Genomic DNA, 22,480 nt, shown 5'->3' with positions numbered 1-22,480 from the left:
TATAATTACTAAGTTATTTATACTATATCAAATTAATGTTTAATTGCAGTATCAATTAAATTCTTTTATTCATCTGTAAAGGATCGATACAACATTTTAATTAATTTAACTACAAGGTTTTTTAGTTTTTAATTAAAATAATTAATTTAAATTAAATCTCTGCGATTTGATATTTAAAAGTTTAATTAATTTTGTCGGTATTGGAAATTCTTTAAATGGAATAATTCAGAGCAAAATTTTTTCCGTTTTTCTTTAAAAGAAAGTAGGATGTTGGTGTCCGTCAGATCCAAATTCCCGTTAAAATCCCGTGCCCTTGTTGCGTCATTTTTTTTCCTAGAACCTTTTTGATGCTTTTGAAACAAAATATTTGAAAGTTAAGCCCTTGGATGTTCGGAACTTTGTTTTACTGAATATAATTAAAAAAAAAAAAAAAATTAGATATACAACTTTATAAAAAAAGTTATTTTTTTAAAATAAAATTTGATTATTAAAATAAAAAAAAATCCCAAGGTTTTGATAGTTAATGATGGCTAAATTATGTCATGAGTAACCAATCATTCATGTCTAGAACATTTTATGATGCACGAGATATGTCGAGGATAATTTATATAATTGCTTATTAACGCCTCTTATATAACAAAAAAAAAATTTGTAAATATATAACAAAACCGCGTAGAAGTTGTGCAATACATCCTTTTGGTATAAAACTCAGTTTATTGTGCGTTAGTATATCTTGGTATAGCAAGCTACCCAGACCAACCGGTAAGAAGATGAAAATAACAATAGTTATTTTATCTCTGATGAGTTTTCTTTTCGTTCAGGTGAGTATTAATTTACTAAAAAATTTTTCAATCGGAAAAAGCAAAATAGTTTAAATTGTTTGTTTTTATCCTGTAAAATGAGGTGTCTATTTGAATTAATTTATTCACTTGTTAAAGTGAGAAAGGTGCGTTTTATCCTGTACAGAATAATTACTTTATAGAGTGCGCCATTACCAGAACAAACTATGGCGGAAAAAGCACAAGAGGCATTTGATACGTTCAAGGAGCGAGCGCAAGAGGCCTTAGAGTACGCTCAAGAGACTGCAAGCAAAGCTATTGAATCAGCTCGAAATAAATTGCAAGAAATTATGGACTCTGCTCAGGAAACAGCCAAACAGGGAGTGGAAAATGGTCAAGAACTGTATGAATCTGGAAAAAATTACATTGCTGGGTTAAAAAATGCTACCGAGCAATTGGAAAAACAGACCTCTTAAATTTTATACTCAATGCTGTAAAAAGTTATATTAAATATCAATATGATTTTACCTCGTATTTTATTGTAAATTTATTATCCGATGAAAAATAAATTTTAAATTTAACGCTTTTCCAACGATTTTTCTGTAAAAAATAAATAATCCTTCAATATTTTCAATAAAATCATATTTTTATTTCTTATTAATAATTTCTATTGAGTAAAAAAATTCTTTTCAATAAAAATATTAAATAAATTTTATGGCGAAACGTTAACAAAGCCCTGGAATTTTTAATAAATGCTTCCAGTTTCCGTTGATGTTTTTTTTATTAAAATGTTTTTATTCTGAAGTTATTTGAAAAATCGCTTTTGTAGAATTAAAATCCAGAGAAAAGAAAATTTTTAAATAATCTGACGGATAAATTAAATTAATAAATTTAAAAAGAAGTATTGTTGGATGATATAAATAGTAAAAAAATTATTATTTTGTCATTGTGAATGTTACGTAAAAAATTACATTAAGATGATTTGATATGACATTTGAAATACCAAGAACTGTAACTAAATATCTTTCATTATTGTAATTGAGCATTGAATCACGTTTTATAAACAAAGACACAATCCGTTGAGTAAAACAATGAATGATCAGCGACGGATGAAAATGAAAATAAATATGGATATGCATAAATCAATAAATTTATTTTTTTAAAATGGAATTAAAGAGTTCTCATTGAAATTAAACAGTTTTCATTAGAATTGGAATAAATGGTAACAATCGATGATCGAACCAGGGTTGTGAAAATGGGGATTTGATGAGATAATTTCAGGAGCTCAATTTATCGGGATTATATTGAACATAAAATATAATATCTTTTTAAGTATAATTAAAAATGATTCGCAGTATGCAAATAGCCATAAATTGAATTGTTTGGTGCATTGCAGTGACCGACTTTCTGAACAATCAATATATCTATGCAAACTCAATCAGCGTGAATTAATCATACTCTATACGCCACTTGTATACAGAACGTGAGGTGAATTTTAATACAGTAGTTTATCATTCATCAAATGCCAATAATATAAATAATATTTTTCAATTTCCCCTTTATTAAAGACAACAAAACCTCGGTAATCTCCGTCGACCATAATCTTGATTTTATTTGTCTAGAGTTATCAGTCTCTACCAGCCCTTGTAATAAATTGTTATCGTTGTTATTATTTTTTTTTGTTCGAAAATATGCTAATGGAAAGTAATGAATTTTCTAAAAATTTCTAGAGTTATAAAAAATAAATGAATTTTTTTTTTATAAACAACAATCATTAGTACTTTACGAACTTATGTATTACATTTCTAAAAAAGAGTTCATCATTAATTTAAAAGACCACAAGAAATTTTTTTTAACTATAATTAGTTTTTATACTAGCCATCTAATGCCAAAACCGGTTACAAAAAACCTTCCACTTCCTCAAAGTAATATAATAAATTACAAAATAATTATTAGAGTTATTTATAGAAAAAAAAAATTTCTCGTAAACTCAAAAGTTTAAATATCATACTATAAATAAGATAATTTCGAGTTCTCAGCAATTAAATGTAAATTATGTTTCCTCGGCTACTAAAAGGAACCAACAACCACAAAAATTAACAAGCTCTAAAATATGTGCCGACTGAACTAAAAAATTAGTATTCACGAATTAAGTCTTGGCATTTAAGACCGGTGTTATTACATTTGGACTTTAATTCGACTGTAGGTCATTATTTTTTTTTTTTTTTTTTACTTTGCATTAATGATTCTAATGAAATAGAGGATCCACCTTGATTTAACAAAATTTAATGCAGTAAACAAAGCGCAAATGCTGTGTACGTGCCAGAGAGCCAGCTAAATGCATTCCTACTAATGGCTTCATTACGAGGAGCTGGTTGCTACGATGTAATTAAAGTAATTACTCTCTTCCAGTTTAGGGTATATATTACAGATGATTCCTTTTCTGCACGCTACTTTCCACCCGATGATGAATTAGACAGTGGTGTCTTATTTAGTCCAGGTATAAAACAAATAGATCTAAAAAACTAAATTATGGTAGCCCTTGGAGTAATTGGAAAGAACCACCTGTTCCTTCAAAAGTGAACAGGTTTTCGAGTTTGAGGCGGGTTCACATTAGAGCCGCTCATCGGAAACCCAGATTAACTTATTTTCTGTTGAATTTATATGATTGACATCTTGTTACTCGAAAATTCTCGTGTGTCTTTTAATTATCATCATTTTTACGGGTGCATTTCAAAATTAACCATTCAAGCTTAAAAGCTTATCTATTAAAAAAAGTTTGGGAAACGATTAACTCTAAAGGCCATTTCTGCAACTTCCCGCTAATTCTATATTTAAAAATTAAAACTAGAAATTAAAATTAGAACTAAAAATTCTTAGCGGGAAGTTAAAAATAATTTTCTTCTTGTAAAAATTAGATCTTTATTCATAAATAAGATACATATTTTTTTTTATTTGTTGCCTCGTGCTAGATAATTTATTTTACTGTGTTTTTTACTTGCAGTATTGTTACATTACTACTAGCAAAAAAGATAACGCTTGTAGAAAAATTGATACAACGTATAGTTTTTAAATTATACTATTATTTTATCGTAATTTCTGTCTTACAGAATAAAATATACGTAATTAAACAATAAATATTATTAATATACTTTCTTTAAAGTTAGATCCAGATATATTAAATAATAAAGAAGAATCACGGGTACTGGAAAATTCTTCAGAGTGAAAGACAGTCAGATCATTGTTGATTTCCGACAACATCGTAACAACAATAACATGTATATGTTTATTACATCTTGTTATTATTTTCGATGAAGTCTCAATAAATAGAGAGGAAACGTCGCCAATGAACAATGGCTTCATTATTTTTTTTAACCTAAAGAATTTTTTAAGTAACTGTAACTCTACTAATTTATTATTATGATATTTTTTAAATTATTTTCTAAAAGATATGCTTTTCCAAGCTCTTAATTTTAGATACATTTTTAAATTTAAAGATCTTTGGTACTTAATTTTATAATTGCTACCAATTTAATAGTATATAAAAATATAAGTATATACTGAGTCAATATGAAGACGAATATTTTATGTACTTTACAAATTTATGTATACAATATATTTCACCTCATTTATTCTAAATTATTTTCAATTTTTATTTACTTATGAATTATCATACAATTATTTTTTATATTTATTAGTTCAATGTGGTACATGATAAATATATTACACAATTGTGAGTTGAGTTGCATTATTTCAGTTGCATTATTTTTTAACATCTTAAACCAATTATTTAAAATTTTCATGATTATGAGAAGATCTAGTTCGCTGTTAGAAAATTAGATCATTCGCAGGCAAAGTATACTTTTAATAAACCAGCTCACGAAATACTGGTATTACGACTATCTTTTACGATTTTCCGCCTCTCGCTGAGTAATTGTAAAAATTTCAACCGCGGACTGCAAGGAAATTTAATTTTATCTCTAAATCTCGATGCTTCGTCGATGGATTCCATGAAGTTAGCGAGCGCTTCATTAGAACTTGAATTTTCATTTGAAGAGTCATATTTAGATAGGCTACAACGTGGATTCGCTAGTGATTTTCTTCCTTTAGCGATAAGGACACTTTCATTATTCATCAACTTTTTGTGCGTATGTAAATTATTTTCATCAAAAGTTACAACTTTTTTACTAAAACTACAATCTCCCGTCTTAGGTCTCATCGAAAGTTCCGAACGACTACGTTTTTTTATTTTAGGTGCACTACTTCGTACTCTCCCTTGAGAATAGCTCTCAAAATCGGTATTTACTGCTCTCGCACTGTCAATATTTGTATAAACTTTATTGGCACCTGCACTAGGTAACTGATAAAAGTATTTATCATCTTCAATTACTTGGCTAAATTTACTGTTACAATCACTTCTAGAATAAACGTTGTTTTTAAGTTTGTGGTCCCAATTAAGATCATCAACACTTGAAAAACTTCGTAATCTTGAACACGATGACCGACTATTACTACTATTTAAATTATCTGAACTGAATTTGGCTAAATGCGATTTAGTCTCAGCAGATTTATCGAATTTTAAAAGTCGGTCTAACTTTTCCGAATTACCACAACATTTTTCATCGTAACGACTACCTTTCAAATCTAAATCATCTGTTGTATAACGATGATCAACTACTCTTTTATTCTTTGGTTCATAAATTTTGGTCTCTACATTATTTTCACGTCTAAATGTTAGCGTACCAGATTTTTCATCCGAATTTATTGAATTAATGTTCCGCATAAAAACTATCGCTTCTTCGAGATATTCTTCAAGAAGATTTCGTTTTTCTTCTTCAAAAGCATTTCTAATACGTGTAGTTTTGTATTTAACATCTTCGCTATTTATTGAAAAATTATCGGACTCAACAAAGCTTACCTTTTTGTAATCAGATTCCGGTCGAGATTCATTTGTACTAGTATTTACAGACCGCGGCATGTTTGGTACACTAATATTATTCTTGATAATTGACTTTGGCGAAGCAGTAGCTTTTAAATTTTTAGTACTATCTTCAGATTGTTCAATCCCATTTTCAGCTAAAACAAGGGGTATCAAAGGAACGCTGTAAAAAATTGATTTTATTTTCTGTCCAGGTATTTCATTCAATCGTATCCCTATTTTTTTAGGTAACTCAATATACTTGTCATCAAAATCATCAAGAGTATTATTATCAGAAAATTCCAGCGGATCAATGATGTCTTTTTTTGCATGTACAACAATATCCGGTTGACATCCATTATCATTAAAGTTATCTTTGATTCTGATATTCATTTCCGATCTTGTAATTTCATCATCAATTAAATTTCTTTGTCGCTCTTTTGAGTCAAGACTATCATCAGAAAAATTCACCTCTTTCTCATAAATATCTCTATAATTACGCCCAATTTTTTCAAGATGACACGTATTGTTATTACTTTTCAAGCATTCTGATACTGTTAAAGCATTCAAACTTTTTTTGTCTTCACACACATCTTTCCATGAAAGTATTTCCGGATTTTTTTTCGACTGCTTTATTACTATCGAGTCATAAGAATTCTCTGGAGGCAAAGAGTTTGTTTCTGTATTATTTTCATTATCAAAGCTCCTGTGACATTTCTGAGACGACCAAGTATTCCGATTTCTGAGCCATTCACTTGTCAACGACTTTCTTCGCGACTCTAATGAGCTCAAGGTTGCCCTACAGCTATCGTAAGCATCATTTTCTGTTTTAGTTTCTGTGAATTGAGTAGTTTTAGGATAAATAATAGAATAATTAGTTCCATCAGAATAATCATAACTTTTCGAAGATTTGGCAATGTCGTGTGGATCTTTGAATATATTTTCAATTCTAAATGTTTTAGTATCGTGACTGTTTCGCGCATTTGTCCACGAATCTTTAACACTTATTCCACTAATATTAATATCCGTCAGCGTGCCTATTTCATTAGAATCTCTCCTATCAGTTTGAACCTCTACATTATTTGATTTCAATACTTTATTGTGATCAAATAGCTTAACCTTTGATTCTGAAATATTTGACGACTCAATAGTAATATTAATAGTATCAGGTACCGAGATAGAAATGATATTTTTATCATGATCTTCTTTGCAACACGAAGATTTGCAAGAAGATTCTTGAGCACATTTGTGTGTATCAGCAACAGTTTTTGTAGAATGACAATGTCCGGCTGTAACAACTGGTGGTTTGCAAGGACGGGGAGTTACTGAAATGGGACGGCAGCAATCTGCGGTTTTTTTACCACTCACTTGCTTAATTGAATTATCCCCACATTGCTTTGAAGTACAGCACTTATCGTTTGGTACATCATAGTGGTGCGAGTGTTCATAAGTGGTTTGCGCACAACTGTCAATTATTTCTTCAACAATGTTTGTATTTGCTGAACTGTCACTTAATTTAACATCAACCGGTCGTTTTTCAAGGTCAGAACAGAAGTCTGATATGCCTGTACTGGACAAGTTGCTTTCGGCGTATGTATGAGTATCGTCCGACACAATACCCGAATCTGGTTGAAGTGAATCAATAGCATCATAGTCATAACTGTAATAATCTGTTAAATTACAAGCATCTTTGAGCAGAATAATCGGTTTAGGAACTGGCGATTCTGTGGTAGAAGTTGACATTTCCTTTATTCGTAGCACAGGTGTACTGCATGGCAGCAATTTATCAAAGTCTTCGTGACGATCAGTAAGAACAGCAACGTCTTTACGAACGATTTTAGGTTCTTTTACTGAAATTCCTATTTCTCGTACACGGACAGTAGAAGAAATATCTGTTTGAGTGTCAACACAAATACGTCTGCGTTTGGCCAACATTTTTCTTGAGATTTCTTGAAGTCGCATCCTCGTCACAGAGGCTAATTTTACTTCTGTACTTTCCGGTGAACGAATATCCGAGGCAGGCGTCGATGCCGTATTACTGTCTTCAGTAGTTTTCTTACTCGAGTAGAGTCTCTCTGTAACCGCAGCTACTATTTCAGCCCTACGTGCGCGTTGTATTATCGTATGTGGCCTCGGTTGTGGTTGCTCGGGGTCAATTGAATCTTTTCGACCAAAAGAATCCCTTGAAATTCCAGATATAAATATCTGTTCGTCTTTGGAGCTATTAGAGCTGCTGTCCTTGCTTGATTTACGCTTTAGTCCATCAGTATTTTGTTGTCTTTGCAAACAAAGTTTTTGGTTTTGAAGTTCTTTTCGGTTTTCCAAGATTTTGTCAACAATTTCGTTGTCTTCTTTAAGACTATCATTGAGATTATCATCTTCAATTCTAATTATTTTCTTAGACTCTTCTACTTCAGAATCAGCCTGTGCTTCAGAATCGATTGTTGAGATTCGAAGCACACCAGAATCCTGTGGCAAATTTTCAGCAGTATTAGAAATGAACTTTTCTAAGGATACTTGCACTTCAAAATTTGAACTCACTGGATACTGTTTCTGGAACTTATCATCGTCACTTAACGATTTATCACTAAGAATTTGTAAATTTGAATATCGTGTATCAAGTAGAGGCTGTTCGTTTTCTTTTAATACTGGCAAAGATTTGATAGAATCATTTTCCACAGGAACATCGACTAAATTCGCAAATTGATGTTCAATGTCCCGATTAAAATCAGTATCGACAGTGTCTTCAAGTGCACTATCGCTTGAAATTTCCTCTATTTGATGAGCGTCTACTTGAACACTAGTATCAGGTTTAATGAGTACAGCAACCAAAGTCGGTATATCCACAAATACCGGCTCTTCGACTTTATCATCGTCATCTTCATCAGTTAATTCGGATACTCTAGCTCTATTATAACTTGCCGAAACTCGAAGAGTTTTCGAATTATTTGCGGCAGGAACAAACTCTAATGATCCGAATTGTCTTAACACGTTTAATGAATTACACCTTAATCTTAAACCATCATCAAAACTGTATCTTCTCAAAGGATAAGATAATCTTGAGAATGAATTTAATTTCCCTGTTGATAGTGGTGTTGACGTTGCTACACATCTGGTATTTAAATTTGTTTGCTCTGCTATCTGATCAAGATTCCTTTGACAAATGCATAATGACTTGCAATCAGTTCGCGGATCATTCTGTAAAACAATATATTCTATTAGTTTAATTCAATTTAATTCAAAATTAATTATAATCTTAAGCAATTAGATGTTATTTTATATAACAGTATAGTATAATTTGGGTAAAAAATCCGATACCTTCTCAGCAAGGAGAGCTTTGAGTCTTGATACTTCTAACTGAAGCTCACGTATGATCTTAGCTACCGGATCCTCGTTAATAACTGGTTTGTTAATAACGCTTTGTGCTCTTTGTGCGAACCGTAAAGTGTGTGATGTTTCGTTGTAGCTTCCACTAGCGGGCGATATCGCTGTAAAATTAAATTACATAATGAAAATTATCCATTATTTTTTCAGTAAAAATTTATCTTTAAATCAATATTCTTATTACACATCTTAAATGATTTATTTTATCATTATTTTACATAGATATTTTTATTACTTTAAACTACAATTGCTACGCAATTATGAAGTGTATTTACTACTTAGCTCGCAACTGTAACTACTGCTAATTTTTTTTCGTGCCATATAAAAATTTTTCTACAATAGTATATATATATATATATATATATATATATATATATATATATATATATATCATATTGATTTGTTTAAATATTGAATTACAACTATACTTATACTTTAGCAATTTATAATAATTGGTATAATTTGTAAAAATTACAACTGCTATAGTAATAACACGATGTTAATGCAAATTTATAATTTAAGCCAATGGTTTATTATTGATTAGTTATTTTTTTATTATGAAACTGATTTAAAATTCTAAAATTGCAGAATATATTGTTATAAATGTTAAATATAGAATGGAAAACTTGATATCGAATACTTCGCGTGTTTGCTCGGTCTCGGTATACTACCAAGAGTTTGATATTAAGCCTTCCACCTTGTTTGTAAACAATGTAATCTACTTTTTTTCTTGTATGATAAAAAAAAAGTTCATGAATTCAAAGAGTAAATTACTAATCTTTACTCTTTATCCTCTTTTTATTCTTTTGTTATCATCATTATTTCTCATTATTATTTGCATTTTATTTACGATAAGCCAACAACTACCACTTTTGTTTCTACTATTTACCGATCCCGGAAATATGCTCTATGATGATTATTGATTTTTAACCAGCCCATCATAGCAAGTCTGGAAAAGTGTTTAAATAATTTTTATCGAATTAAAAAGGAAAATTAATTATTTCTATTAGGATTATATTAATACAATTTACAACTTTCCAGAAGTTACTATTCAATCAAATGAATAACAGAGAAAACGTCCCTATAAATTAAAATAAAACGATAAAATTTATTATTATATTAAATTAATATGATTAATAAAAGTTGAAAAACTCACTCGCCAGCATAATTGTCGTGGCATTTCCACCTAAAGAATCTTTGAGTAACCACGTGAGAGTTGAATCCCTATAGGGGATGAACTTCCTTCCGGAATTAATAGCTGTAGAACTTCTTTCCGCTAATGCAGATATAACATTACCCAATGCAACTAAGCTTTTGTTAATATTAGCTCCTTCCTGTGACTTAAACCAATATAAAAATACTAATATATTGTTAATATTACATAGTCGAAAATAAATTTATTTTTATTATTTTTTATGTAATTAATAGAAAGTAATTAAATAAATAGGTGTTTGAGGTATAGATATAAATACATATATACTAGATGCATTGCTCACTTTTAGACGATTTATTCCAGCACAGGCAGCTGAATTTTCACTGCCCGCCAGGTCGACCAAGTGTAATTTACAGCCACGAGAAAAATCCGTTTTCCGTGATGCCCCCGAGGCTTTTAAAATAACTTGTCCGGAAACCGCACTATCGCTGGATTCCAACGAGAGTGTGAGTAATGCGTGACTGCGGCTGCTTGTGTGATTCTGCAAAGTTGAAGCTGTTTTACGGGCTTTTGTACCCTCTTCGACACGAGACATTAATGAACTCAAAGTTTCAACTGAGTGTTGGCTTAATCCTTTAAAAAAAATTTTACTTTATCAATTTGGATTATTTAATTGTCCATTTAAATAAAATTTTACTTTTTGTTTTGCTTTTGTAGTGAAATATCCCAAGAATTTTATGTTATATGGAGATTTCAGTTTGGAATTCCCGGAGCTTTTGATTGATAAACATGTGAGTGATTTTAGTTTGAATACATTTTTTTGTGTTTGAAAATTCTGTTTGACACGAGTGGAAAAATTTAGTCAATTTATAGTTCGAATTTTCAGACATTTTATTTCCCATCAAGTCTTTTTCATTTAATTAATATAATACAATTTAAGCAAAGGCGAGGATAAAACAGAGAATCACTAATGAACAAGTTTTTTTTTTATTCTCCGAAATGTACATCCACTAACTCTCTTACTTTTTCCCTCATATTGAAAAAGAATGAGATGAATTTTTTATTTGCATAATAGTTTTTTTTTCTAACAGATTAAAGAATTTTTAAAATAATAAATAATTATGGTGATTTATAAGGAAATTAAAAAAAAAAAATATGAGACCTTATTAAATAGTAAAAAGCATAGATGGATTTTTCTATCATAAGCCGTATTAGTTTCAAATCCAATTCTTTTAAAAAACTCTTCAACTTTTCGAGTGTTTTAATCAGAAAATCATATTTAAAAAAAAAAAAAGTTAATTATACCTTGAACGTAAGGACCCGATCGTGGATGCTCACGAACTCTTAAGTTATTCGGGCTTGTTGACGGTTCGAGAAGATCTCTAACTCGTTCATTGTAGACTTCTAGGTAACTGAAATAATAAAAATTGGAAAGTTATCGACTCTATTGTATAAAGCACCAATTACTGACATTTCATTTTATGTTCGTATTTAGTCAACGTACAAATGCCAATCTCATGTAAATTAAAAAATTCATCTTACATGATTAAAATTTTTATTACTGTTTCTAAATTGATAAGCAGAATAGAATAAACTTTTCGATTGATGTATCTATAGGTCAATCGATTACTTTGTCTTTCAACTAAAATATGAGATTATATTACGAATTATTGTAAGCATGCATATCCAAAAATTATCGGTCTCCATATCTAGGAAAGTAAATCCCGCAAATTATGCATTCAATCTTAATGTCAAAGAAATTTAAGTGTATCGACTTTCAATATTGCTTTCTTTCATGTTTGTTCTACATTTGCAATAACTATTTTTCAAAATAATTATTTTTATTTCTTCAATCTGGTTTAGAAGTACAAAGAATCGACTCAATCAATTATGTCATTGACTAAATCGTTGAAGGAGTAGAGTAATTAAGTCATATTAAAGAAATTAATTGAGATTAATTAAACGATAAACATAAAAATAACTAATTACTAATTTTAATTAACATTGATATTGACATTAAACAGAATTTGTCGAACTGAGTTGACAAGCTTACGGAACAGATTACTCTGTTACTTTTATTAACGTCGAATATAATAATAATCTGAATAATGCTACTAAGACGAGGTAATTTAAATCTTTGTAAATTCGAGGAGAGAAAAATAAATGTGACGGCATACTGGTTGTACAACACACCAGGTTCGTGTCTGACAGATATTAGGTGCAGACCTACAAAATAAGAATCGATTCGGCGCGAAGGAACAGTGATTTGACAGGAGAAAAAGGAGTAAAATACTAGTCAAATGTATTATTGATTGTTCGAATATTACATTCATTCAAAACACGATTGTGAAAATTATTATTATTGATATTACAGCACACTGATATGAAGGTACTTTTCATTTTATATGGCTCTTATTCCTTTTTAAACTTTCAAAGCTGAGTACAATATTTATTGAAACTAAAATTCAAGTTACCAATTTCAGCTCCTACGGCAATTTTAAACAAAATTTTATGTCTAAAGCTATTCCAATTTCAAGCTGGATCAGTAAGTTTGAAATTTTTTCCCAGTAGACCGATAATTTATTTACAATTTAATAATCATGATATTATGGTCATAGATAAATTTTGGAAATTATAGTTTTTCTTTATGATTCTGGAATGGTAGAAAAGATATTTTTGTTTTTTCATTTAATCTCAATGTGTTATCAAATTTAACAACTTGTACAATCATATCCCCACATGAAGGTTGTCATAAATATCTGTTGATTCGTAAAAATTTATCACAGCGTGATTTATTTTCAAGCACACTCCATTCGTGCAACTGATCGAACGTCCTCATTCAGTAGATATATGAGCTACTAGACCGACATGTTTGGTCGTTGCTTAATCGATTATCTATTCTTCTGCTTATATTATGCTTGATTTTTCTACTAAACATAAGTGAAAAATCTTCAATTTTTTATCCCCCTCTGTCCCGCATCGTTACCTTTACAATGAAGGAAAGAAAAATTATTCTCAGACTAGGATTTCTCGGTTCAAGAATTTTTTTAAATGAACCATCTAAATTTATCAATTAAAAAAAAAAAGTTTTGATATCTGTCTTCATTATAATACATAATCATACTCATACGAATAGTTTTATTTGAGTTAAATGAAAGAAATTTTTTTCTATTCATTGCTAACGTTTTTATCTCTCGATGAACTACCTTTAAACTCGAAGATCAGGCGTATAAAATTCAAATCCGCGCGCTCTACGTCGCAGATAACTTCACGCATAACAATATTCTATCGGATAAGTGAGAAAACAAACACGTGATAATGCTATGTCGAGATGAAACTTTTTTCTTTGGTAAAACTTTCTGAAAATCTCTTCTACAACTAGTTAATGGTCCATAAATTCTAAACTGTAAGCTTTCGATTTTATTCTGCACTATTTTCGGATAAATTTATTCGAGCTGTAAACATCTCTATCTCTTCGCCAGTAAAAATTTACTTTCGATCGAGATCTAATTCTGTTTGCAGTATTTAATCTACTAAATTTCAATATTATGAAAAATAAATTTTCAGTGATAGAAATTACTTATCTAACTTAAAAAAAATGTTTTTTTTTAATTTTATAGCTTTCTATTATGATTTTAAAAATTTTTCCATTGAAGAAATGTAAATAAAATTTATCTGGCTAATTTGTTTAGAACTAAGTGTTTTAAAGTATTCAACGCTTTACGATTTAATGTCGTTTAAACTTAAAAAATAAATTATTCTGTATACTTAAAAGCTTTGAAACTTTTTTATACTTAAAACTTGAGAATCTGTTTTTTGATAACCATTACCAAGTAATTAGTCTTCGAATGTTTCTAAGTAATTAATTACGTTCAAATATTCATTGTCACGTACTTCAAAGTTTGTTGATTTTTTAGAACTCAATTTCATTTTTATCCTTAAGAATATCGTTCTGAAATAAATAATTATAAATTACAATTTTAATCAAGAATTAGTAAATAATTGTGTTTAATTATACATAATTAAATCCAGTCAAGTTTAAATTTTGTTGCTAAATTGTTGATGAATTAAGTGGTTGATGAAGTGAAATGTATACATTTTGTTAGACTCAATTGGAAAAGTTTAAGTTACATAAGAAGTTTATTTCATTGTTACTGCTCTCTCGGAGTGTTAAACAACAGTTTAAAGTTATAAGTACGTAATGTTACGCGGAAGTAACACTACTATATTACCTGCGAACCTTTCGTACATATCACATACCACTCAAAATTTATTTATTTAGATTATGTTAGACCTCAAATAATATTTTTCTATAAATATATTCCTCTCTCCTTCTTTTCTGTAGCTTGAACAAATAAGCGTCAGAATTAATCATCATTTTTATTTACTAAAAATTAAAACTTATCAGAATATTTTAGATACAGATTGAAATCATATAGTGATACTAAAAATATTCCCGCACGATTTTTTGAGCGTCAATTATAAGGATTATCTAAAAAACATTTTGTTAGAAAGCTCTATGCATTTTTAAAATCATAAAAAAATGTTATTGCGATCAAATAAATCGGCTCTGTTACGTTAATATCCATTTTTTTTTATTTTTGTGGTTAGTTAAATTTTTAGAAGCTATTCGATTTTTATTTTGAGCCCAGTTTATTGTAAGTACACTATTAAAATTTAGAAAAATTCGTGTATTTATCGAGTGAAAAAATTATCATCAGTTCTAAAACTTTTTTTTGTTCAATATTTTGGAACAAAATAGCAATGTGTTAACTTAGTGTTAAAACTTTTATTTCATGAATAGAGACATAAATTCATTAGATACTATTTTTACCATCTGCTGATGCTTGACATGCAATCACTAAGACGAAAACATTGTACATCTGTAGCTTTAATTTTAAAAAAATCTTTTAATATTACAACCTACAGATTTTATAAATATAGATCTTAAAAATCATTCACATCAAAATAGTCAAAGGTTTCAATGTTTTAACCAAAATTTTCAATAGTATATTCGGATTGAACAATTTTATTTAATTAAACTATTCTATCCAAAATATTTTTTATTCAAAAATTCCTTTGCACAATAATTTTTATTATAATGAAATTATATTTACACTTTTTATATTATAAATTAGTCAAATTAGCCAATAATCTAATGGTTACAAAGTAATTTTATTAGTATTAAATTAATTACTCATAAAACAACTCCATGTTATGACAATCCTACATCACTAAATATAATGCATCAAATGAATATTTAAAGTTATAAAATTGTTTTGTTAAATGAGTTCATAACTACTTTACAATGAAGGTAAAGTTAAAATTAATAAACATGCATATGTTCGCGCAATAATCATAATGGACGTTGCAAATAAGTATGAATATATATTGCGATGAAAATGAGAGCGTGATACACTGCAAAGAGCGGGAATCCTTACCACGGTTCAATGAGCTTGCGTCCGTCTAGGATTGCGAGTCACGAGGTACTGTGAGCTTAGACACATCGAGGCCACCGGAACGCCTCGCAAAGGTCTCGCGCGCGTCTCACTATTCCACCACCATCCTCTATTATATATTCTCTTCTACATGCTCTTTGCTCTGATACTTGATTTACAATACTTTAGTACTCATAATATTTTTAGAGCTTTACTATTTACCCATTTTTTACACCACCAATGAAGCGATATTTTACAAGGATAAAAATTCCTTTTAAATTCACTAGACCGCTAAATTATCCAAATTCCATAAAGTTTATCAAGAGAATTAAAAATTACTTGAATTAACAGAATCTTTACTATTTGAAATCGTGATATATTTTATTTAATCAACTGTCACTTGAAACCAAAGTGACTTTATTGATTCTGTACCTCAGAAATATTGGATAAAATATGAATTTTCACGGAAAATTTAAGTGTCAAATATAAAATTTATGGTATAAAATATTAAATATAAATTTTACATAGTACACTGAAAAGAAAAATGAACTTATTTAATTCATGAGAATTTTTATTTCAGTGTAGAGTTAAAATTTTTTAGTATCTTCAATGATAATTAATTTCTTATCGTTACGGTGAATATTCTCATTAAATTAAAATAATTTTTTGTTTCTTAACTTCAATTAGCAAAATAGTGCCACTGAGCCTTTATATTTATCTTGTTAGTTTTCTTATACATGTACTAGTAAAAATATTTATATCTATTAATAATAACATCATTAATATTTTGACATAATCATATCTTAGAATATATATAAATTCGTAGAAATAAATCATTATTCACGATATAATACCAATAATCTGACAGTAAAGAAGATCGGCAAATATACTTCCATTTCTTGTAACATAACTGATGATACAATCAATATGAAGTTTGTAATGGCAAAAGTTCGATATAAAGTAATTTTGATCGAGAACAAAACACGACAAATAAAACAAACAAAGTCATTTTTATTTGAATTGTTAGAGTAATAACGTAATAACAGTAATAATAATAACAGATGTATAGATAAGTATACCATGAATGGTACGGAGGAAATAGTGAAACCTTGACGGAGAACAGGTGCCAAGAGCTACTGAAGCTCTAGTGCAATTCGTTCCTCAATTGTGGGAGGTATAATTTTACATTTTCACCGAAGTATGTTCTACAAGATTCGTGCGTGTCCATGAACACCCAGAAATCGACACGAGAACAGCATTAAGTTTCTCACAGTTATCGTTATTATGTAGTCTTGGATGTCTATGACGCCGGTGTATTTATTTTTAAGTAAAATTATCATTACCTCACAAATATGTTAAATTTTTTTCCGTTTTCTATTTTATCAGATGCTCGGGCGAATAAACCATTGCAGATTCTTGGTATTAAACCTGGATCATCCTGCAAAAATAATGACTTATTTTATTAATTTTATTTAAAATCAAGACGAAGCAAATTATTTTTGCATTAACTTTAACTTCAAAGTCTGCAATAATTGAGAAATCATCAAAAACTTTTGGACAAATCTATTTGAAAAATAATAATTTTTATGACGAACATACTTTGACACCCATCATCGTAAAAGTTTTTCCAGACGCACTTTGACCGTACGCAACGACACAAGAATTGTATCCCACAAATATAGCGTCGATAACAGGATTCCCAAGTGTATAATAAATTTTTTCTTGACTGGCATAATTTTCAGCCGTTGAATCCGAAGAGTCAAAACAGTAGTCAAAACTATATCTTTTAGTCCGAGTTCGACTGTCTGCAGTCTTGCTCGATGAAACTTTTAGATTCGTCAAAGAAATTTTCTGTGGCTCTGTGTGGACTACTATTTCTGCTCCTGTTATATTTATTTCTCTGTAATTAAAAAAATAATAATTTCATTAACACTTAATGATTAACGCGATACTTTTGCCGTGTAAAAATTTTTTTTTTTTAATTCACACAATTCAACTTGCACCGCATCATGATTTTATTTTACAGTAAACTTCTTTCCAAAATAACTTTATAAAGTGGTAGTAATAATTAATAAGAAAGCTTAAACTCAAAAGATGTTTGAAACTTCTTCAGTGATATTTTATGCGAATGACAAAGTATAAATCATATTCATCATCATTAGTTAAATTATCTGTAAAATAAATCTTATATCAAGTACAAAATTAGCCATTTAGCGAGCTTAGCAATTAATTTATTTCACTTTCGTTCCATTTTACTATTTTATCATTTTCACCGGTTTCTCTTTTCGCATTTCCATCGCTGGTGTAAGTATAAAGCGGCTCTGGCATAATAAACGAACCAAATCTTTCCGAGCTCACAAACTAGGGTGTTATTCTAAACTCAGCATTCGTTTCTTCTTATTCATGTTGGAGTCATTAAACTACTCGCTAGTGGGCCATCGCAATAATTTAGTTCTGCTTTCGCTAGAGATAATCTTTAAATAAAAATACTTTTACTCTCTCATAAAATCATAAGTAATAATTTTTGCTGAAAAACAGAAAATAAGTTTCAACTTGTAAATCAATCAGAGCTTCTCTCGACTTATAAATCATAACTCATAATCATAACTTAATATTTTAAAACATACAAATACAAAGAACGGAATGTTGTTATGAAAAATAAAAAAATGGTAACCAGCTGTCAAAAGTCACCGTTCTAAAAATTACTGAAGCTTATTTTCTCTTTTTTTTTTTTTTTAAGACCAAAGAAATTGTCAAGTGATCGTAGTCCTTATTTTAATGTCACCACATTTGTTACTGGCTTTACTTCCAGTCTACTTTCAATGGTGCTCTAATTATAGCTGGACTCGTATTTTAAAGCATAAGAATCCCCTGCGTTTGTTGTTTTATCTTTATCTTAGCCATGTGAGTCAGTGCATTCAGTATTTCTCTTATTTTCTAGCCCATTAAGGTATACAAATGTACTCAATTAATTTACTCGATATAATTATTTGAATAATAAATATTCAGCAATTACAAATTAATGTACCGACTTACTTGTCTTTGACTATTTAGGGAATTTTATGCACCACTAAAATTTAATATCATCACTTACCTGCTTGAAATTGGTCTCACTCTCACAGCCACTTTTATATTAGCCATCGTTACTCCTATAGTTGCTAATAAAAACTTCTACATCGCTTTACTTTATCACTCAATAATTTTGAAAATAAACTTTTTAATTTCTAAACACCTGTCAGACGTTACGACTGAATCAACAGAACAACTTATTTGTTCACACTTTAAAGTTTAAACAATAACTCTGAAAGTTAAAATTGTAAATACAAGCAAGCCAAGTAGTAACTCGAATATAAGCTCACCGAATAGCTGCACGTGTTGTACTAGATGATGAAAATACTCTCAAGTCGGTCCTGAGACCAAAGTCGTCTCATGGACCGCCCCACTCTGAACAACCGAAAATTTCTTTTTTTAAAACTAATTTCCGGTAATTATATACTAAATATAATTTCTTAGTTCCAACAATATTATTCTCTCATATGAATGTATTATTGACTTTTTTATTTTTCAAAAAACTTCATTTCATCAAAACATATATATCTATTTATAATTGTTTCAATTTCCACCAGATGGCCAGTGCCTCTCACATTCTAAACTTATTTTATTGAGTATATAACAATAGCTCTGAAAGTAATCAAATATTCTTTATTTATTTTCTTCAACAACTAGAACGTCAATTACATTTAATATTGAATAAATACCAACAATTTCATACTACAAATGAAATTTTTTAGTATAATATTATACTAATTATGTTCATAATATTAGTCGTATTGAACATTTTACTACCTTGTATTACCAATTGCGGTTTTCATTGAAGCATTCGATTATATGTTAGAAATAAAATTTATTCTTGATCGAAGTTGTCGAATTTCTTAAGCTTAAAAAATAAGTTACAATTGAATCAAGAATATTTATGATGTTTCATGACTTTCTCTTTTCTTTTCTTTTTTTGTTTTTCCAGTGTAAGTTTTCATCATTCACAAAAACTATTGCACTAGTTAATTCGTTAAAAAATATCTATAAAAATTTCATAAAACTTAATTATGAAGTTTAGAATAAATTTTTTGTCACTTTTGCAGTCTTGAAAGTGAGCAGTTGTATTAAACTTGTATGTTTTTAAATTTATTCAACCTCCATAGTCCGTAAAACTGTTAAATATGAGAATGAAGAACTGAGAATCTAAAAACCAAATTAAAATATGCCTTGTGAATACATTATCTCAGTAACAGCAAAGAAGACAATAATGGATGGATTGAAATATGTATACCGATGAAAAATTTGCCAAAGACATGTCATAAAATTTAGCGGCTGTGATTTTACACGGATATAGCGAGCGAATCATTACTATTTGCATACTTTTTGTAAAGCCAGCTCCAACCCAGTTCGATGCATAACAGGATTCACCCACAGCGTTGCTCTGATTAAAATTCCCATATTATTTTACATGAATCATATGTGAAAGCTATTTTCTCCATTACAGCTAGAATTGAGCGATTTATTGAGCAATTAGCTTACCTCGGTTAATAATTCTTGGCCACTGTAGCTAAATAAAAATAGTTCAAAAATCGCCGAATTCAAGAATGAGGTGTATTTCATCAACTGACCTCTGTCTTTGGTCATCTACAATCATTGTACATTTATCGCACGTTTATAACTATCAATTGTAATCTCGATGCTTACTTCTGTAATTTGAAACCCAGCGAAACAAACGAGCCCAGTACTGATCACAAACTGTCCTAATACTAGAACGTTAATCGTATTTTCAACTCGTTCAGCAAACCTGTAAAAGAAAAAATTAATTGCAAAGGTTATTACAAAACAAATGTGATGAGTTTCAATTTTAATTAAAATACAAAATCGCTTCCTGGTGTCGTTTTACACAATCAGTGAAGGTGATAGAACTGTGTTTGTCACTTTTTAAATTTTCAATGTTCCTCCGTACAACCAAGAATTTAGCCGATCCATGCATCACAAGTATAAGATTGAGAGTTGTTGCTCCAGCAATAGTACTTCCTCCGAAAGCTCCTACTATGACTCCTAGCACGTAAAAACCCTGGTATGCTGGCGAATTTGTTTGGTTTGAGAAAAAAAAACCGCGAAAAGGAAGTTTTTTTTCTTCCATTCCAAGAAGTTTAACCTAATGCACATCCTTTCGTATAAAATACAAATATTATTTTTATCTGATTGATCCATGAGTTTTATACATCAGAAAATACTTCTTGCATTAGATGATTGATGAAGACTAAAACTCATGAATCAATTTCAATTACTTGGAACAGTTGATTAAAATCTGTCACTATTAACTTACTTCTAATATTGGTGCCATCATAAATAAGAGAATTGTCGATCCCACAGTCATTATGAACATCTTAGCTATTTTTAATATCGGTAAACATTTTTCTTTTAGTGCTAACTCATCGTCTCCAGAGTATTTAGTCCAATCTTCTTTCATCGTTTTAACAGATATTTGTAAATCTCGGTCGTGGATAGTGTAAACTATGAGTCGCAGAATAGAAAGATAGAAAGCGGTTGTTATCAAAGCACACTCAGTGACTTCCTTCATATCACCCCAATGATGAACAATCTCAGCAGTTACGGCAATCGCTTGGACTATCAGTAAAGTAAACAATAAAATCCGATGAAAAATTCTCATTCGCGACAGAATTGAGTTATCATTTTCTTCCACTGGCCATACTGATATAATCCGATTTACTATCATAATAGGCTTCATCAATTCTTCATATTCATCAACGTTAACCATTATTTTAGCGACGGATATTGTTCTTATCTTGTTCTTAAGTCTTTTAATACAACTATCTTGTCAAATTTTTGGCTTCGTTTACCATACTGTACGTAATAACTTGTACTTCACTTCTGAATTACTTCCAAGTACTGAGCAGTGGGAATGATCCATGTGATACCAAGGGACCCCCTTCCTTCTTCCTTCCCGAGAGATAATACCCGATGTTTAAAACTTTGTAACTACGGAATAGAAACTTTGCGCGATTAGAGACTATGGTGATAGTTTTTTTAACAGATTTTCCCTGTAATTTTTATTCGGTACACTTTTCAATCAGAATAACTGACTAAGTAGCTCAGAAAAATTTTTTTCCCTCTTGTTAGACAAAACTTTTCAAAGCGTATCAATTAGAGGCCTGAAAGTTCTAATATAAGTTGAGCATAGAAAGTTTTTTTTTTTTTTTTTTTTTTTTTTTTTTTTCATGGTATTAACTTAATTAAGTACCTAATTCATTTTATTTCGAATATCAAATAAAGTAAAGAAATTTATATTATATACGATACAACTCATTTCAAAAACTACTTTCATGAATTTCAAAAACATTTGTCAAGAAGTTATTATGGACAACGAGACATATGTAATTTGATATCTAGTTTGGCCATATGTTATACTGTCTTAGTATATGTGAGTAATAACTAACGACATACACGTTCATAAGCAGTAAGAAATGTTATCGATTACAAACTAAAATTTTCTATTTCTGGAAGTTTCAAAAGTTAACTGTAAGGTAATTTTATTTTTCATAAAATTTTTGATAAACTATAAAAAAGTTTTTAATTAGCAAATTATGTAACTCCATATTTTTTAGGAGGTAATTCTTTTAAATTTTTAGATAGCAATGGTCTGAATAAATATTATTTGAGTACCCTAGACAAAAATATTGTCCATATATTAAATATTCAATCGATTTTTAGACATAAAAAAGGTTTTTTATTTACTTTTTTTCTG

At 29.4% G+C, this 22,480-nt stretch overlaps 3 protein-coding genes across 5 annotated transcripts; 1 reads left to right on the top strand and 2 right to left on the bottom strand.

Moving 5' to 3' along the window:
* Positions 1-689: 689 nt before the first annotated feature.
* Positions 690-1,366, top strand: LOC141530851 (uncharacterized). The gene is made up of 2 exons (XM_074248214.1): positions 690-821; positions 983-1,366. The coding sequence occupies exons 1-2, from the start codon at positions 771-773 to the stop codon at positions 1,253-1,255; spliced, it is 324 nt and encodes a 107-aa protein (XP_074104315.1). The 5' UTR covers positions 690-770; the 3' UTR covers positions 1,256-1,366.
* A 2,327-nt stretch (positions 1,367-3,693) lies between these two features.
* Positions 3,694-19,020, bottom strand: LOC141530983 (uncharacterized). Of its 3 annotated transcripts, none has more exons than XM_074248398.1 (8): positions 18,767-19,020; positions 17,272-17,572; positions 17,016-17,110; positions 11,540-11,646; positions 10,578-10,867; positions 10,238-10,421; positions 9,016-9,185; positions 3,694-8,895 (listed from the first exon to the last, which is right to left on the bottom strand). In XM_074248398.1, exons 1-8 carry the CDS (start codon positions 18,811-18,813, stop codon positions 4,657-4,659), a joined length of 5,433 nt encoding a protein of 1,810 aa, XP_074104499.1. In that variant the 5' UTR covers positions 18,814-19,020; the 3' UTR covers positions 3,694-4,656. The 3 variants fall into 3 exon arrangements, with proteins under 3 accessions (XP_074104499.1, XP_074104500.1, XP_074104501.1); XM_074248399.1 differs by having other exon boundaries at positions 10,238-10,415; XM_074248400.1 differs by lacking the exons at positions 17,016-17,110; positions 17,272-17,572; positions 18,767-19,020 and adding an exon at positions 15,676-16,137.
* Positions 19,021-19,801: 781 nt separating this feature from the next.
* LOC141530918 (odorant receptor 13a) lies at positions 19,802-21,493 on the bottom strand. Its single transcript, XM_074248309.1, has 6 exons — positions 21,041-21,493; positions 20,586-20,869; positions 20,413-20,512; positions 20,248-20,352; positions 20,000-20,149; positions 19,802-19,911 (listed from the first exon to the last, which is right to left on the bottom strand). The coding sequence occupies exons 1-6, from the start codon at positions 21,491-21,493 to the stop codon at positions 19,855-19,857; spliced, it is 1,149 nt and encodes a 382-aa protein (XP_074104410.1). The 3' UTR covers positions 19,802-19,854.
* Between the last annotated feature and the right edge of the window lie 987 nt (positions 21,494-22,480).

The sequence above is a fragment of the Cotesia typhae genome, unplaced genomic scaffold (genome assembly GCF_013202065.1).
Source record: "Cotesia typhae breed Kobodo isofemale line unplaced genomic scaffold, CoteBio_Ctyphae contig_5, whole genome shotgun sequence".
NCBI lineage: Eukaryota > Metazoa > Arthropoda > Insecta > Hymenoptera > Braconidae > Cotesia > Cotesia typhae.
Note: the sequence above shows the minus strand (reverse complement) of the source record. Positions and strands in the feature narration are given on the sequence as shown.

What these genes read in the sequence shown, in the direction of transcription:
- LOC141530851 (XM_074248214.1), top strand. Translation starts at nt 771, where the DNA reads ATGAAAATAACAATAGTTATTTTATCTCTGATGAGTTTTCTTTTCGTT. An exon ending in TGAGTTTTCTTTTCGTTCAG is followed by an intron (nt 822 to 982) that starts GTGAGTATTAAT and finishes ATTACTTTATAG; the next exon opens with AGTGCGCCATTACCAGAACA.
- LOC141530983 (XM_074248398.1), bottom strand. Translation starts at nt 18,813, where the DNA reads ATGGCTAATATAAAAGTGGCTGTGAGAGTGAGACCAATTTCAAGCAG. An exon ending in GTGAGACCAATTTCAAGCAG is followed by an intron (nt 17,573 to 18,766) that starts GTAAGTGATGAT and finishes TTTTAATTACAG; the next exon opens with AGAAATAAATATAACAGGAG. An exon ending in TTACGATGATGGGTGTCAAA is followed by an intron (nt 17,111 to 17,271) that starts GTATGTTCGTCA and finishes TTATTTTTGCAG; the next exon opens with GATGATCCAGGTTTAATACC.
- LOC141530918 (XM_074248309.1), bottom strand. Translation starts at nt 21,493, where the DNA reads ATGGTTAACGTTGATGAATATGAAGAATTGATGAAGCCTATTATGATA. An exon ending in CGACACCAGGAAGCGATTTT is followed by an intron (nt 20,513 to 20,585) that starts GTATTTTAATTA and finishes TTTCTTTTACAG; the next exon opens with GTTTGCTGAACGAGTTGAAA. An exon ending in GCCAAGAATTATTAACCGAG is followed by an intron (nt 20,150 to 20,247) that starts GTAAGCTAATTG and finishes AATTTTAATCAG; the next exon opens with AGCAACGCTGTGGGTGAATC.